Source organism: Coffea eugenioides, chromosome 3 (assembly GCF_003713205.1).
Source record: "Coffea eugenioides isolate CCC68of chromosome 3, Ceug_1.0, whole genome shotgun sequence".
Classification (NCBI taxonomy): Eukaryota; Viridiplantae; Streptophyta; class Magnoliopsida; order Gentianales; family Rubiaceae; genus Coffea; species Coffea eugenioides.
Genome location: NC_040037.1, coordinates 6,067,968 through 6,084,788, shown reverse-complemented (window position 1 = coordinate 6,084,788; position 16,821 = coordinate 6,067,968). Strand labels below are relative to the sequence as shown.

General features: G+C 36.3%; 2 protein-coding genes across 2 annotated transcripts; one reads left to right on the top strand and one right to left on the bottom strand.

The window, feature by feature from the left end:
- Window positions 1–1,026: 1,026 nt before the first annotated feature.
- LOC113765861 (probable inactive histone-lysine N-methyltransferase SUVR2) lies at window positions 1,027–9,995 on the top strand. The gene is made up of 12 exons (XM_027310108.1): window positions 1,027–1,098; window positions 2,458–2,696; window positions 2,938–3,394; window positions 3,493–3,558; window positions 4,164–4,235; window positions 4,527–4,622; window positions 5,033–6,231; window positions 6,384–6,646; window positions 7,135–7,201; window positions 7,315–7,365; window positions 7,741–7,837; window positions 9,641–9,995. Exons 1-12 carry the CDS (start codon window positions 1,038–1,040, stop codon window positions 9,658–9,660), a joined length of 2,688 nt encoding a protein of 895 aa, XP_027165909.1. The 5' UTR covers window positions 1,027–1,037; the 3' UTR covers window positions 9,661–9,995.
- A 1,300-nt stretch (window positions 9,996–11,295) lies between these two features.
- On the bottom strand, window positions 11,296–15,647 carry LOC113765860 (probable disease resistance protein At1g58602). Its single transcript, XM_027310107.1, has 3 exons — window positions 14,609–15,647; window positions 12,566–14,346; window positions 11,296–11,938 (listed from the first exon to the last, which is right to left on the bottom strand). The coding sequence occupies exons 1-3, from the start codon at window positions 15,645–15,647 to the stop codon at window positions 11,780–11,782; spliced, it is 2,979 nt and encodes a 992-aa protein (XP_027165908.1). The 3' UTR covers window positions 11,296–11,779.
- Window positions 15,648–16,821: the final 1,174 nt, after the last annotated feature.

Below are 16,821 nucleotides of genomic sequence, written 5' to 3'. Positions count from 1 at the left end.
ATTTTATAGTTAAAAGAACATCTTTATTGCTTTTGCCTAACTGAAAAACAAATTAGCCATTCATTGTGCGTCACTTGAAATAGTAATATTGTTCAATGCAACTTTTAATGAAAGTATAATATTTTATTAAAAAAAAAAATCATACATCTTTACGTCGCATAAATTAAATGCGTAACTTGTACCGATAACATTAAAACTTGTACAAGATGTAGATTTAGTAATACATCTCTACCTTTGTAATATAAATTTAAGATCTTACACAAGTCTATTCATATTCTTGTCTATCTCTTCTCTTCTTTTCTCTCCAACTTTCTTGACTTCAAAGAAAAGTCTCTCACCTCAACTCCAAGTGGGGTAAGCTCCTATCCCTCCTTCATCCTATAATATTAATGTTTTTTACTTGTGATTTGTGCAAAATGTATAGTCAAAATCTCAGATTTAGGGTTTTAGAGTTTGCTTTAGGCCCTTGAACTAATCAGTGCTTCTTCTTGTTGAACTCTATTATCAATCATTGAGCTAAAACCTGGACAAAAATGGATAACTCGTAGTGCGGGCTCTGTTTTCTACAAGAAATTGCTTGATTTTTCTTTATATTATCAGTGAGTATTTTATGCTTAGAAATGATTATTTAAAATGGGCAAGTCAAACCCATATTCTTAAGTAATCCTGGAACCCCCCTGTTTTCATAAAGCTGGCATGTAAAAATGGTAACTCTATAAATATTATTGATGGGTTTTTTTGGTCGAAGGGTTTAGTAAAAGGAAATTTGATCGTAGAATTTTACTGGGTTTTTGGTTTTTGAATATTTCTTCCTTTTGGGATTTTTAACGTGCTATTTATTTTGGCAAACTCTTTGGGTCATTTTCCTTTTCTCTTATAAAAAAGGGTTTTTTCTTTTAGTTAACTTGTATCCTTTTTTAATGTTTTCTTTTCGTTTATGTCACAAAGAAAATGGGTCGTTTCGTTTAAGTTGATTTCTATCCTTAACTTTTTCCTTTTTTGGGAGTGTCTCGTTCAATTTTGTAGATTTGGTAAAAATGCTTCTTCAAAATGAGGTAGTTTTTGTTTATTCATTTATTCTGTTGGTGGGTTCTAAAGGTATGCTTCCTGTCATGAAATAATACAAGGGAGAAAAAAAAATTAGTCGAAATTATTTAGTTCTTGTAGTTATTGTGGTGACGCTTGACTAGTTCGAGTTAGAGTAAAAGTGTTCTTTAAATTGAGTTACAGGACCGTTTGAGCTCCAGTTTCGAATATGTACTAAGCAGCATCAAAAATGGCGGTAGCTTAACTTGACTAGATTGCAGTCCTATTAAATAGAATAATTAATAGTTGAACCAGAGGTCAATTGGAACCAGATATGTTGAATATCTCTAGTATTTTGTCATTTTTCTTGTAGCTAACTGGCTGATTATGCAGCTGACACCTGAATAGGTTCATTGCTGAATTATGCTATATGAGTGGGCACAACTTGATGAGATGTGTATATCCTTAGTTAACCAGATAAAAAAATAAATTGATTCACTTTGATTAGTAATTTTATTTGAAAGAAAAAACTGAAGCTTTATGAACTCTGGCTAAAAGACATTAAAAATTGCTAGCTGAATCGCTGATCTTATAGCCAGCAGAGTTAAATAGGAGTCGCATAAAGATGATAGTCAAGGGAGGGGATCGTGTAGTGAACTTCATGCTCTATTTTGACATTGGTTTGTTCATGTTTGGAAAAACTCAACCATTACCAAACTATTTGGATGTAACAATCTCTGTGTTTCCTTTGTCGAATTGTAATTAAACTTGTAACTTGAGGCGAATCTGCTAATGTTATCAACTTTTAGAGTTTGTCGACTCCATATATCACTACATATATTTATTTTGTCAATTTTAGTTCCAAAATAGCTGCTAGAAGTCGTCAATTTTAGTTGTGTGGCCCTTTCTTAATAAATAGTTTATCCTAGTTTTGTTGATTTTCTGGAGCTGAAGTGTCAATTTGGACGAGGTTGGCACTTATGCTTTTAGGAAGATTAAAATTTATATTTGTTGTAAGAGATTTAAATTTTCCTAAGCATGGATTTCTGGTTTAGATCAGAGGTGGATCATAACTTTCTCTGATTGTAACTGGAGTTGTGGTGTTCATGGTTTGGGTTTGGGTCGATAGTAAGGCTGCTAGCAGTTCAATGTGCCAAGGGAAATATAATATAGCACTCCACTTCCACTGTCATTGTTAGTCTTCTAATTGTTCTAATTCTTAACCTGTTTATTACTCAGCTTAGTACCGTTACTTTTTTGCTTTTCTGTCTTATTAACTATGTTCAGAATCATCACTTTGATTGTAAATTGTAATTGTGCTATTATTATTTTCTTTTGCATTAGTCCTTGGATGCAAATCCTTTAGTTGCATCCAACCGAAGTGTTGCTTGTATTGTTTGTGTAGCTTTTGAAGCTTGACATTTGTTGTAGGGCTGGAAACTAGAGCCTTTTCTGCGGTCAATGTAGAAATCCAGAATTACAAACTTATGGCGCCAAATCCTAAGTTTGCAAAGGCTTACAAGGCTATGAGAGCTCTCGGTTATCCTCAGCATATTGTAAAACCTGTATTAAAGAGTCTTTTGGACGTGTATAACCAAAATTGGCAGCATATTGAGGATCAGAACTATACTGTTCTGGTGGATGCTATTCTTGAGAGTGAGGAATGCAAGGTTTAACCGTCTTTATTGCATTTACAAATCCTTTGATAACTTGAGTGCTTGTTATATCAGGTTGTCCACATAGTTGTCATATATTTGCTCAACCCCTTGTATCAGTTGAGGAGAAAAAATTTTGCCAATTAACTAAGTTTTGGATGTGCAATCTATGTACTTCTGGTACATCCATCCAAAGTTGACATACCATAAGCTATGATATTTATGCTTATTATTAATGGTTTTATTCTCGAGACAGGAAAGGGAACAGCAGAAATTCCACTTAGTAGATGAGCCAGAAGAGGATGAGCCACCATTGAAAAAGTCAAGATTGAGAAGTCAAGCTGTTCAAGCTTTGTCTTCTCCTGGTGATTCCAGCCCAAGTTTTAAAGGAACTATGGATAAGCCAGTTCATCATGTTGAATATGTAATTCCTGAATCTAATGGGAAGGAAAAGATGATTGAGTCGGTTCATGTTCATCTCTTTGATAATGAAACAGAAGCCAAGGTCCTGTCTCCGGTGCCACATTATCGAAGAGAAGTGAAAACCACTACTCCAAATTCTTCTTCAGGATCAAAACCAAAAAAGAAAATTCAAGTGTCGGCTCATGATAAAACCAACGAGTCTGATTTGCTCTCACCAGGAACACAACTTAATGAGAATTATGATACTTACACCTCCTGTTCAATCGTTCCCAGAATGGTAGATGAAACAGGCAAGCATACTGTTTCCTAGGGAGAGAACAGTGTTTTACATGATAGTAATCTTTTAACCAGACAAATATGCTTATGGAAAATTATTCCATTATTCCAGGTAAAAAAGAGCTGTTGCCTGATGACCTATCAGAGCTTGAGGTTCCTCTCTCTGTAGTTCTTCCTGGTATTTCTTCCTGCCTTAAGTTACTTGGACAAATATTAAAATAGAAAGCTTTGACTGAATGCATAAGGTATGAAACACTTCAGGAGTACATAGAGTTCCTCTGCATGCACTAGTTGCTTAAAAGTAGGCATCCTTGATTCTCTGGCAGACAAACATGCAAGGAATAAAATTAATGGGGAAAGTGACATATTAAGTGGAAAGGGAGAAAACAAGAACTTAGAAATAGTAAATAGGTAAGGAAGATAAATGTTAGGTTTAAAGAGAGATACTAAGAAAAGTGTAAGACTGTTCATCTCAAATTTTTTGTCATTTCTCCAGGAAATATGATAACAGTAAAGATAACTGCTCTATGTCCAATGAATGTCATTAAACACCTGATTCATATTTCATTGCCTCTAATCTCCTCTACTTGTATCCTTCTGTGTAAATTGATTTTACGATTTCCCCTGGCAGTATATGAGCAGTAAGATAACTGCTATATGTCCAATGTCACTAAACACTTGATGTATCTTTCATTGCATGTAATCTTCTCTAATTGTGTCTTTTTGTGTAAATTGACTTTATCTTGTGTCCACGTCCTGATAATGTGATGTTGTTGACTCAAGGTGATTCTTCTAATGCGAAAGTACATATTTCAACATCCCTTGAAGTTATTGATCTCGACATGGAAGATACAAGTAAGATAATATTTCCTATTTGAGGCAGACAAGAATTTAAGACAAGTAAATAGGTAAGGAAGAGAATTGTCAGGATGAAAGAGAGATAATAAGATAAGTGTAAGAATTTTCACTTTGCGAAGAAAGAGAATCTCAAATTTTGTGTAAGTTTCCTGGAAATATGTGAACAGCAAAGATAACTGCTCTATGTACAATGAATGTCATTAACACCTGATTTATCTTTCATTGCCTCTAATCTTCTCTACTTGTATCCTTTTGTATAAATTGATTTTACTTTGTCTCCATGTCCAGATAATGTGGAATTGTTGACTCAAGGTGATTCTTCTAATGCAAAAGAACCTTTTTCAACATCACTTGAACAGATTGATCTTGACATGGAAGATCCATGTAAGAAATTGTTTCCTTTTTGAGGCAGAATTTATATGTCATTTTATTAGCCTTATTTTATAGTCTCAAAATAATGAGGTACATTGTTGACTTTTTATGCAAGTTATGTTTGAGAATTAACATCCCACAACTCCAAGAAGGAGCATTCTCTAAGTGGAACTCCTGAGTTGCATAATATGACACACATGTACTTGCACAATGATATGCTATTTACAGCATGATTGCATGTTGGCTTCCTTTTCCAAGCACAACCTTATTTTGGAATGTGAAATGGAAAGGTTCTCCCTCATTAATCCAGTACATACTGTTCTTGAGTCAATTTAAGTTACTTGTGATAATCTGATATTTTCACTTTAGTGATTTAGTAATGTGGTGCTTTTTGATGTATGCTTTATCTGTACTCTTTTTAGCTGCATTCTCTCTATGTTATGAAGATGAATCTTCAAGTGGAAAGGATTCTCTTCCTCAAGGAAATTGTCTGGAATATGAATGTTCAGTTGCAACAAAAGAGGAAAATAAATCCTCAACCTCTTCACAAATAGACATTGCTTCTTCTTCCAGCGGGGAGGTTAAACTTTCTATAATCTATGAATCTTCCCTTCCATCAAATTTTTGTATTCCAAGTTTAGATGCCCTCTTTAGGCGGATGGAGGAAAAGCTTCATAAATCATACAGAATCAATCAATCTGGTTTCTCTGTGATGAATCTGATGAAAGATATATGTGAGGGCTTTTTAGCAGTGGGGACCAACACCACTCTTGATGAAGGAGTAAGTTCTGCTGAAGCACATGCCAATCCAGTTGCTCCTAGAATTTTAGATACTCAAGATGTTTTAAATAGGAATGTCAGTCATCAAGTTGGTTTTTGCGTTGCACCGAATATTTCACTGGGGCCTGTAGAGTTTCAAAGCCTAAATGAAGCTCCACCCAAGATTCCAAAGTTTCAAAGTTTGAATTGTTTTGACTTAAGCCGCTGCAAGATAGATTTAACCATGCAGGGGACCTTCAGTGAACGGAACAAAAACAGTCTAGCACTTGGAGACCAAAAATCTTCAACTTCAACCAGTATGGTGATTGTTCAGACGCAACATTTTTCTAATGACATGCTCAGTTCTGCTTATTATATTGATGATATTACAAGAGGGGAAGAGAATTTGGAGATTTCATTGATAAATGAAATTAACAATGAGCATCAGCCTATTTTTAAGTACATTCCCAGAAACATCACTTATCAAAGTGCGTATGTTAAATTTCTTCTTGCTCGTATATCTGATGAGAATTGCTGTTCCAATTGCTTTGGAGATTGTTTATCTTCCAAAATCCCTTGTGCTTGTGCTGGTGAAACTGGTGGTGAGTTTGCTTACATGCCAGGGGGTATTGTTAAAGAAAAGTTTCTTGAAGACTGTATGTTGATGAATCGGAGTCCCCAGCAGAAAAATCTTTTCTACTGTCAAGAGTGTCCACTAGAAAGGTCCAAAGATAAAAACTTATCTGGCAAATGCAAGGGCCATCTTGTCAGGAAGTTTATAAAAGAGTGCTGGTATAAATGTGGTTGTATTAAGGATTGTGGCAATCGCGTTGTTCAGCGAGGCATAACATGCAAATTGCAGGTTAGACATGTTAATGACATAACAGTCTCACTGTTATGCTGATATAAAACTTGTGCTGCATATTGTCATCCACTGTGTTATGTATGTTATTTAATCTAGATCATGATTATGCTTTTATTGGTGATTGAGATATCAACGCTTCCTATGTTCAGGTGTTTATGACACCCGAAGGAAAAGGATGGGGTCTTAGAACCCTTGAGGACTTGCCTAAAGGTGCCTTTATTTGTGAGTATGTGGGAGAAATAGTGACCAACATGGAACTTTTTGACCGAAATTCACAACACACTGGAAAGAAGCACACATATCCTGTGCTGCTAGATGCGGACTGGTGTACCGAAGGAGTCCTGAAGGATGAGGAAGCCCTTTGTTTGGACGCTACCTTTTATGGAAATGTTGCTAGATTTGTCAATCACAGGTATACTATATAAGGGCTTAAGTGTTTCTGGCAATGCTTCTGTTGTACTAATAGTCTCTGTCAAAGGATCTTTGTTTTCTCTGAGTTGTAGTAAATTTAGCTTTCTTGGTTTAATTGATAAACCTTATATTCCTTGGTTCCTTTACTATGACAAAGTATATTAAAACTTTTAATGATTAAAACGGAATAAAGTGTTTAGGTCCACATCCAAGTTGATACTCTTATCAATGTTTGGTCAGCATAGGTTGCACTGTTGGAAGATAAAAGATATGAGACTAATTTTCAACAGCAGGACCCTAGTGCAACTTTCTTGTTTTAAAGTTTGTCTTTGATTGTTTTTCCACTATCTTGAATGTATTGATGGTCTGCATCTAGTTAGTTCTGGAGGCTTTAAGCTAATTCTCTGGTTTAGTCTTATGAGGCTGAGTCTCTTTTATATTTTTGCCTATCTGTGTGTAGCAGTATTTATATTTCTTTCTTTTGTTTAGATGTGACGATGCAAACTTGGTTGAGATTCCAGTTGAAGTGGAGACTCCAGATCATCACTATTACCATGTATAGTTTATGTAGCTTTGTCTTGAAACATTTTCTCTTTGAATATATGCCTAAATATGGTATATTCGAGGGAGTTAACAGCCAGAATTCTCTTCCTTTCCTACAACCTGCAGCTTGCTTTTTTCACGACAAGGAAAGTTGATGCTTTTGAAGAGTTGACGTGGGTAAGTATGCTACCATAACTTTGTATCTTTGTCATAAGATGGTCTTAGAATCTATTATGGTAAAATGATGCAAGGCACCTGTCAATTGGAATGGGTAAATGATGTCCCGAAACAGAATCTTGTTCTTTGTGCCTTTTGTCTGTCCATCTTGTTCAAATTTTCAAAAGCAGTGGTACTGTAGATGTATGGAGAAGAGTCCAAAACCCAAAAGAGTGGTGAGTCGAGTGTTCTCATAAAATTTTTCATCAAATCTCAGTTATAAAGTAGTTTCCTGGCATGGGTCACATCGTAAAACTGCCCTTGAGTTTTAGCGCATTTATGCTCATTTACATTCATATTCAACAATCATGAAACAAGTTTTTTTGCGTGTTGCAGGACTATGGCATTGACTTCAGTGATCATACTCATCCAGTGAAGGCTTTCAAGTGTGGCTGCGGTAGTCAATTCTGCCGAGACAAGAAATCTTTGAAAAGTAGGTGTGCCTTCTCATCTCTTGTCATCTTTATATGCTTCAGCAGGTTGACACGTAGTAGTGGTCGTTTAGAGGTTACAATTACCTGAATGATATTTTGGGATTTTAACAACAATTGCTCTCTTCAGTAGGTTCACATAATAAAAGCAAGAGATGAGTTGGTGCCAGATTTTTATTGCTTTGGAAGGAAAACTGAAAAGTTATTTCAATGTCCTTCGGGCATCATGAAGATAATATGTGAGATAGTGTCTTTTATAGAATCAAATGAAATATTTCGTTTAGGGACTTGAGTAGAAACTGTAGGAAGAGACTGTAATAAGCACGTGTGCCTTAATGTATTAGCTCTTTGTATGGATAAATGATGTGGCTTAGATCAAATTTTCCAGTTTTTTCGTATGTGACAAACTTCAGCAGATTTCAGCTTGGCATTTGATCTACAAATTTTTTCTACAGAAAGCTGTATAGTTGTTTGTTAGCTATGAGGGTATGCTTTATCCTCTATTCTCTATAAATGACGTCTCCAGTAGTAGAACCACAGCCTATTTTCAGAATTTTTAGTCTCACCATTTAAACTGTGAAGATTGTGGCTGCAAGTGAACATCAGAAAGTCAATGTTGTTGTTGGGTTATATGATGTCTTTATAGGTAAGGATGGGAACTTTTGTTCCTTTTGACCTACGAGAATCAGGTGCTAAACTTACAAGGGTTGCTAGAGTGACTTAGTGAGCTCTGAGCACCTGACTTTGAATTCAACCTGATTTTGGTAAACAAGATACGATCACTTAATTTTCCATCTATATTTTGTGGAATTGTTTGATCTTGTTGTCTCTGTTACAGTTCATGCAAAATGGTTTGCTTTTCCGTGCTAACTGTTCCATTAATCATGCAAGGTGCTGTGACCAGAAAACTCTTAAGCAGAAAATCTTCCTATTATTTTTGTTATTTAATAGTTAGAAATTCATTAAGCTTAAAACTTTCATGTTATAGCAGCGTTGGTGAAGTTCAGCTTCCTGTGAATTTATTTGAGAAAACTAAATGTCTTGTTTGTTTAGTAATAAAGCTGTACTAACCAAACCAAACTGAGACACTATTTGGTTTTCTAGGAAAGCAAATGTAAATCTTCTTTTCTTATATGGCTTTGTATCCTGTTAAAAGTTTGAAAAAGCCGACTTAAACTGTTCCGAAGTATTAGTTAAAGACTCAACAGTCATGTTCGAAACAAGTTCTGAGTCTTAAACTGTTCTTAATGTTGACGCTTGTAAATGTTATTACACGACAATGGTACTAGTCTTAGATTACATGTTCACTTTACTAGTTAATAACAAGTCATTAGAAGTTGTGTTATAATGTTTTAATTGTCATGCAGTGTAACTTTCATATATTATTTCTTTTCGTTGTTGGATCAGTTAGTTGTAGAAATATGAGGAATTCAGTAATTGCATGAACTGCTCAAATTGAACTGCAGAATGCAAACACACTTTTAATGCATTACTCATCTTGATTTTTGGCTCTATTTACGGGCAAGTAATACTGCCAGAATGCTCAACCATTCTTCTTTCTCTTGTCTGATTCCAACATAGTACCTATAGATTTCTTATCAGTATATATTTCTGGCAACAACTGAACTGATAGTTGCATCAGTTTAAGTTACTGGTTACCTCACCTGGGTTTTTTCCCATCAGTTAAAAGAGCCTTTCCGACCTTCTACTTAAATGCTTTCCGTAGAGCTAATCCAACTCTTCAATTTTATGGTACTTTCTTTGTATGACTGACTGACTGACTCACTCATTGTCTCTCTCATTAGGTGTTAGATCTCGCGGATAATTCTCAGAGAATGAAGCTGGAAAAGGGTGTCCATGCTTTGATATTCTGTGTTGCAATCTTTTTTGCTTGTTTTTAAGGTGGTCTATGCTAATTAAGAGATCAATTGCATGTAGTGTTATGCACCATACTTAGTCATACTTCTGTCAAATTCTCAACAGTGGCAAGGGATAACGGATGTAGTTGGCGTGCGTAGTACAGAATTGGTTGATTAAAAGAATTTCCATGTTGAGAGCTACAATTTACAGCACTCTATGCAAACACATATGGTTTCAGTTGCTAAAGTTTATTGGTTTAAGGGCGCATACAGTTATGTACAATACATTTGTCCTTTTTGTCAAGATCTTTTGTCTGAGCATTATTTTACATTAGTTGTAGCTATCAAATAACGGATTAGGGCCTCACACGCGGGGAGTTCTATCCAATTCAAATCGTTTGCGTATTTCTTACTATATTTGGTGTAAAATTTATACTATGCTTTTAGCGTAATCAATGACTTAGTTAAAGGAGTTGATCAGTTGAAATTTACACCAAAATTTAAGGGACCAAATCTGGTCAATGGAGAAGGGGGAGAGGTAGCAGGAGGGGTGGGAGAGAGGAGGGCGGTAGCGGGAAATTAAGGGAGAGAAAGAGAGAGAGAGGGGAGGAAGAGGGGGAAGAGGATGAGGAAGGGGGAAAGAGAAGGAAGAGGAGGGAGATGGTGTCGTGGAGAGGGAGAGAAGAAAAAAAGGGATGTGGTTGTGGTGCTGGTCGGGAGAGGGAAAGAAGGTGGTGGTGAGGGGAGAAAGGAGGTTGTGGATTTCTTGTGACAAAGGAAAAATATATAAAGCAAAAGAAAGAATTAAAATAGGAATTATCTCGTGAAATATCACTTTTATAAGTAACAGCGTGTTATCGATTAAATTTCAAATTAGTTTGAATCATAAGGGGATATTACAAACATTATTCAAACTAATTTGAAAAGTTTGTTATTAATTAAATTCCATATTAGTTCGAATTACGAGAGGTACTACAAACATTTTTGAACGTTAAGAGGACATCCTAATTTTCAACCATAGCGTTTTTATGGATTTTATCCAGAAAAATATAGCCACCAATCTTCAACCATGCCTGCTTGAATCCACTTTGGGATCAGAGAAGTTAAAATATGGTTTAAAATAATCGCATGACCTTATATAGAATTACAGAAATTTGGCAGAAGCTTTTTATGGTTATAAATTTTAGAACTTATTTGACGATGTGATGGTGTCAATGAACCTTGCTAGATGATGCTATCTACCGGCTTTTGCTATGCGTGTTATCATGTCTTCTGTAAAAATATGGTAATCATCTTCTTTCTAACCTAAGATACTGGATGAATGTACATCTAAACGGAGCTACATGCATCTCTAATCCAAATAGCTTTCTACACTCCAAAAAACATGTCTGAGCTTCTGCAAGTTTCCCTTCTCCAATGACAGAAAGTAAAAAGAAAAAGGCGAAAATTGAATGAGTCGTACCTCTATAGCTATAGTTTAGGCATAAAGAAATAATCATTATGCATAGAGACAACAGAAATCAACTGGAAGCAATAACAGAGCCAAGAGCATTTTACATCTGATAAAGGAGAGAAGCATAAGCATAATACTATTTTAGACCAAAAAATGAGATTGTATGGCCAACATTATTCATGCAAAGAAGAGCCTAATCCACACTCAATGAAGAGATTGTCACAGGAAATGAGCTCATTTACTATTACATAGAAATACAACAACAGAAATTCAGAATACAGCTTTCATAAGTGAAAGTCTTTTGACATGATAAAGTTCAAATTAACAATTGAAAACTCATTTAACCAATGGCAAAATATTGAAGCAGGGCATTTGGTGAGTGATTTGAAGATTACGGCGCAAGAAAGAAGCCTTTCCTCAAGAACAGGGATTGGCTAGTGCAACTCTCGTTAAGGTAAACATCCTCCTTCAATTCGTTTCTTGGAGTCTAGACTGAACTTCTGACAGTGTCTGGAGCTTGAGCTTGACCGATATCCATCTTTCTTCTCCGGTCTGACTTCTGAGAAGAGCATACCTTGGCCATGCCACAATGTTGGAGCAGGGCACAAGCAAGTTAAAGTGGAGATGAAAGTTCACAATTTGGTACATTTTCTCAACTGGGATAATTGAAGGTAAACATCTCTTTCCCTCTCAGTTTCTGGTAAGCATGCAAAACTTCCGGTTATGTTTGGACTATGAGTTGAACTTGAAGCCTGAGATTCGGTGATTCTGCCATCAAAGGAATTGTTTTGCTGCAAAATAAAAAACCAATAAATAAATAAATAAAAGAGGTTAGGATGTCTAATCTGACAACATCTCTATTAGACTTATAACATTATTCAAGGAATGCTCTCAAGTCATACAAGCTGTTTCTGGGATTGGGATTCAATCGTAGTTAGTGTTATTGTTTCTGGGAATTCCTGTATTGCTAGCTGCAATGTGGAGTATTAAACACAGTAAACTAGCTTGTTACTCTATATTCCAAGCTTGAATATAAGACTGAAGAGGCACAGGAAAATTTTGAGTCTGTGCTAGTTTATTTTGGTCCTGAAAATTGAAGATTCAAAAAAACCCAAAAAAGGTATGTGATATCATAGGTGTTTAGGACTGCTTTTATATAGAAGTAAAATTTTATTGACCTAAAAACTGAATCTAGAGGGATTCAAAAAGGAGGCCTTCTCTGAAGTATCAACTACAGTGACAGCTAGTGCAATGTATCCAACTGTACATTACTTCCATCTTGTATTAACTTAGTCTAAGAATGAATATTTACTAGTGTGTTTGGCATCGAGAAGTCCTACCTGTAGCAACAAATTTTCTTGAAGGATGAAAGATTTGACATGTAAATAAAATTCCACGGGGAGATGGTGAAGGATTACCTGACTTGCTGAATTGGTGGACTCAAGCCAAGGATCATCACTTCCAAATTCCACGGAACACTTCGAGTTGATTTTGTGAAGATCTTCTCCTCCTGTGCCGCCATTCTTCATTTGTAGCCTGCCTAAGAATTGTTGTGGCATCATGCTGATCTTCAGCTTTCTAAGAGTAATGATACTTCGTAATCCCTCAGGAAGCTTTTTCATTCTCCTGCACATGGAAACCTCTAAAGTAGAAAGCTTTTGCAATGCTCCTTTGCCCACCTCCCATTCTTCTAAGTTGTACAACTTGGAGAGCTTTAAACTCCTGAGTTCAGGAAAACCTGTATCAGAACACCGCAATTTCTTTCCTAAGCATGCCTCGACTTCTAAGACAAGGATCCTCAGGTTGGGAAGGTTCTCCAGTGTTGGCGTAGGATCGTGATCAAGTTCAGAACCATTTAACACAATCTCAGTAAATCTTCCAGAGATTGTACCAATGTCTGACAATTTTCCTATGTGCCCTTCTATTTGCAGAGTATCAAGAACAGGACAGCTGAATAATCTTTGTATGAAAGACAGCCGTTCCTCAGAGTAACAATCAAACTTTTTAATGTCAAGCGATGTCCTCTTCAGGTGGCTTGAGTTGATGCCTATGTAGCGGATGATGAGCTCCAAGTCCTCGAGGTTTCCTTCTGCAGTTGCTGCTAGAATCCGAAGGTTGGTCAGCTTTATGAGGTCCTTTGCTCTGCACACACTTGTATTCAATCCCTCAAGTATCTCTAGTTGTTTCAAGCTATCTAGTTTCAACATTCCACGATGATCAGGAGTTTGAAATGCTAGAGGGAAATACAGATGTCTTAATCGCTCAAGCTTCCAAATGACATTTGAAATGGTCATTATGCAATCTTTTTGAACCCTTAGGTCGAGGGTTTGCAAGTACAAAAGGTTGGCAATATGTGATGGTAAATGCTCCAGGTAACATCCTCGAAAACTCAAGTATCTCAGGTGGACTAACTCTCCTACTCCCTCAGGAAGATATCCATCCTGAAAACTAACTCTGTCAAAATCCAGAACTCTTAGCAATCTGAGTTTTTTGAAATTAAAAAGTCCCCGTGGCCATCTAGATCCTTGCCCTGATTGTTCAGAGTTGAGGCATAAAAGAGACCGAAGGTTATAAGAGGGGAAAACATCAGATACGTTGTAATATCTATTGAAATATATAGCACATCTTTGTGCCTCTGACCTCATTTGTCGTTGATAATAGGAAGTTCCCTCTCTTTCCATGATCTCAAAAAATTCTACCTCTGCCCCAACCGATATGCAGAGATCTCTTATCAGATCATGAACGTGGCCGGACATGAGCCTTAAGTCTGACACTTCATCTTCTTCCAGAGTTACCAAGCTCCTTACTACCAATTCGCTGAAATATTTTGCTGCAACATCCATCATTGTTTCTTCACTTGCCCTATCCTCAGCTGATATCAGACCTTCAGCAATCCAAAGCTGGCACAACTTCTCTACTTGTATTCTTGAATTGTTTGGGAAGTTTCCCAAATAAAGAAAGCACGCCTTAAGGCGCAGTGGCAAAGCGCAGTAAGCTGACCATAGGTAATCAAGACCTTGAGGACCTTCATACATCCAGCGGCTCTTAGTCTTAGGAAGACTTTGAAGCACCTTAAGCCACTCATCTTCTTTTGCAGTTCTTAACATCCTCGCACATAAAATAATAGCCAATGGTAAGCCTCCGCATCCATCTAATATTTTCTTTGAAATTTGCGCCAGTTCTTCAGGGATCGGACCCTCTGTAGAGAAAACCAGAAGCCAATTAACCAAAAAAAAAAACAAGACGTTGACAGCCCAATGATTGTTATGTCTTCTTTAAAAATCTACCAACAGGAACATCTGTAAATTACAATCTTGCCAGCCAGGATTTTGCCCCAACCTTGAATATTTCTTTAAACAATGATAGTAATTAAGCAGCTACTGTTATTGCCATTCCTCATTGGCGCTTATAGAAAACTAGATAAAAAAAACCATATGAAAATTCATTTGCAAATGACGTACCATGATTATATCTTTCTCCTAGTGCTTTCTTTTGAAACAGTTCCCAGCTTTCGTCAAAGGACAAAAGTCGAGGCTCATGGTGAAAAGCATCCATGCGTATCACCACATCTTTATTACGAGTAGTAACCAATATTTTGCTTCCCTTCTCTCTAGTTGGGAAGGCACTTTTTATGCATTCCCAAGCATCAAAGGACCAAATGTCATCAAGAACAATCAGACATCTTTTATTCTTCTGGATGTGGTAAAGTTGCCTGACTAGTTCATCAGCACTCCAGGATTTCACAATCTCATCTTTCTTTTCAGGAATTAGGTTAACCAAGATCCCTTGCAAAATCTCTTTTGTTTGCCATTGTTGTGATATGCAAAACCAGGCAAACCTATCAAAATGACGCCTCACATTTGGGTGGTTATACACTTTCCTGGCAATAGTTGTCTTCCCCACACCACCCATCCCACAAATAGAAACAACTCTATAGTGGCTTGTCCCATCTTCACTTACCACCTTCGGAACCAGCACTTCGACATTTCTCTCCAAGCCAACAAAATCCTCCTCCTCAACATGGGGATAAATCCTCCTGATCCATTGCAGTTGCCTCGAACTTGGACCTTCCTTCTCCACTATTGTTCTTATCCCATAATCTCGAAAACAACTGGTGAGATTAGAAACTCTAGTGTTGAGGCCCTGAATATCTACTCCAACTCTGTGCCTCATATAGCACTCTTTGAAGATGCAAGTGTATCGTTTAAGGACATTTACAAGACCACCTCCCCTTCTGGATCCAACTTTGAATGCAAATGTTTCGATCAAGTCTTCTGCTTCATATGCAAGATCTTTGCTTTGTGAAATCCACTCACGAATTACAGCATCGTCACGTTGCTTTGCATCAGCATCTCTTAACAGGCCTTGCATCAGCTTTAACTCTGACTGAAGTTGCTCAGCTTGATCGCTCGCTCCATGTAGATGCTTGCCTTCCTCAATCAATAGATTACTGAGCCTTTCTATGATAAAAGATACGACGGGCTCTGCCAATTCGGCCATTAATTTGGATGGTGCAACTATAGATGAGATATGTAGTTTATCAATTCAGGTTGCACCCAAGTGCTGTGATACGTAGTTTCTTCTATATTTATGTAGATCTTTGTATACCTTGCTCACAGATGCAGCAAGGCATTTTACTTTCAGTGTCTTTCCCTGTTCGCCAAGTTTTGGCTTTTCCAAGTGCTCCTACAATCGCTTTTTTCTGGTTTTTTTTTTCCCGGTCATCAACATTTGGCCCTATGTCCTAGTTAAAGATACTTGAGCTATCAATCTCTTCTTTTTCTCAGTGTCAAGCCAAGTATATCCTCCCAACGTGCTTTAGTGAATTATCAAAACAAGTGTTGCATAAGATCCAAGCATATTTTCCTAACGTGCTTTACTGAATTATCAAATCAAGTGTTACATATGATCCAAAGTCCTGAATCTCCTAAAGTACTCAATAGAGTGTTTTGTCTGAGAGCGCTCGTATCTTCTTTTCATCGGTGCCTGCCTGAATGAACTTATTACTCTATGGTAAGGGCAATTTAGTTAAAAGGCAATATAATCCTTTTATTATGATGAAAGTAGGGATAAATCAGTCAAAAAATTTAAATTAATTAATTAATTAATAGGGGTAAATTTTTCAAAAAAATTTAAAATAATGAATAGGGGGTGCCAATTAGGCAAAATTTTTTAATATAATTAGTATGGATAAATTAATCCATTTATTATCATATTATTATGTAAAAGTATGGTTATGTAATATTCAGTGCGAATTTGTTTCATTCGTAAGGGCAAATTAGTCCAAATATTTTTTTTGTTGGTAGTAGAGGCAGATTAGTCGGAAAAAACTTTAAATTAATTAGTAGGGTCAAATTAGTCCATTCATGTTATATCATCGTGTGAGGGTAAGAATATTTTATTATGATTGTAGAAATTTAAATTATTTGTAAGGATAAATTAGTCTAAAATTTCATCATCCTATCTCTAAGTCATCCCGCAATGACTAATACCATTTCCCCTATATGTAAAATGCAACCAAACATGGGATGACGTACACAAAATGATTAATATACTAATTTTTTTTTTGTAAAATTTTGATTGTTAACGTGATATTATCTAAGAAATTATGATAAATAAAATGTAGAATTTGCCAATCGTACTCAGATATAACATGGACAGAAATATAGCCTTG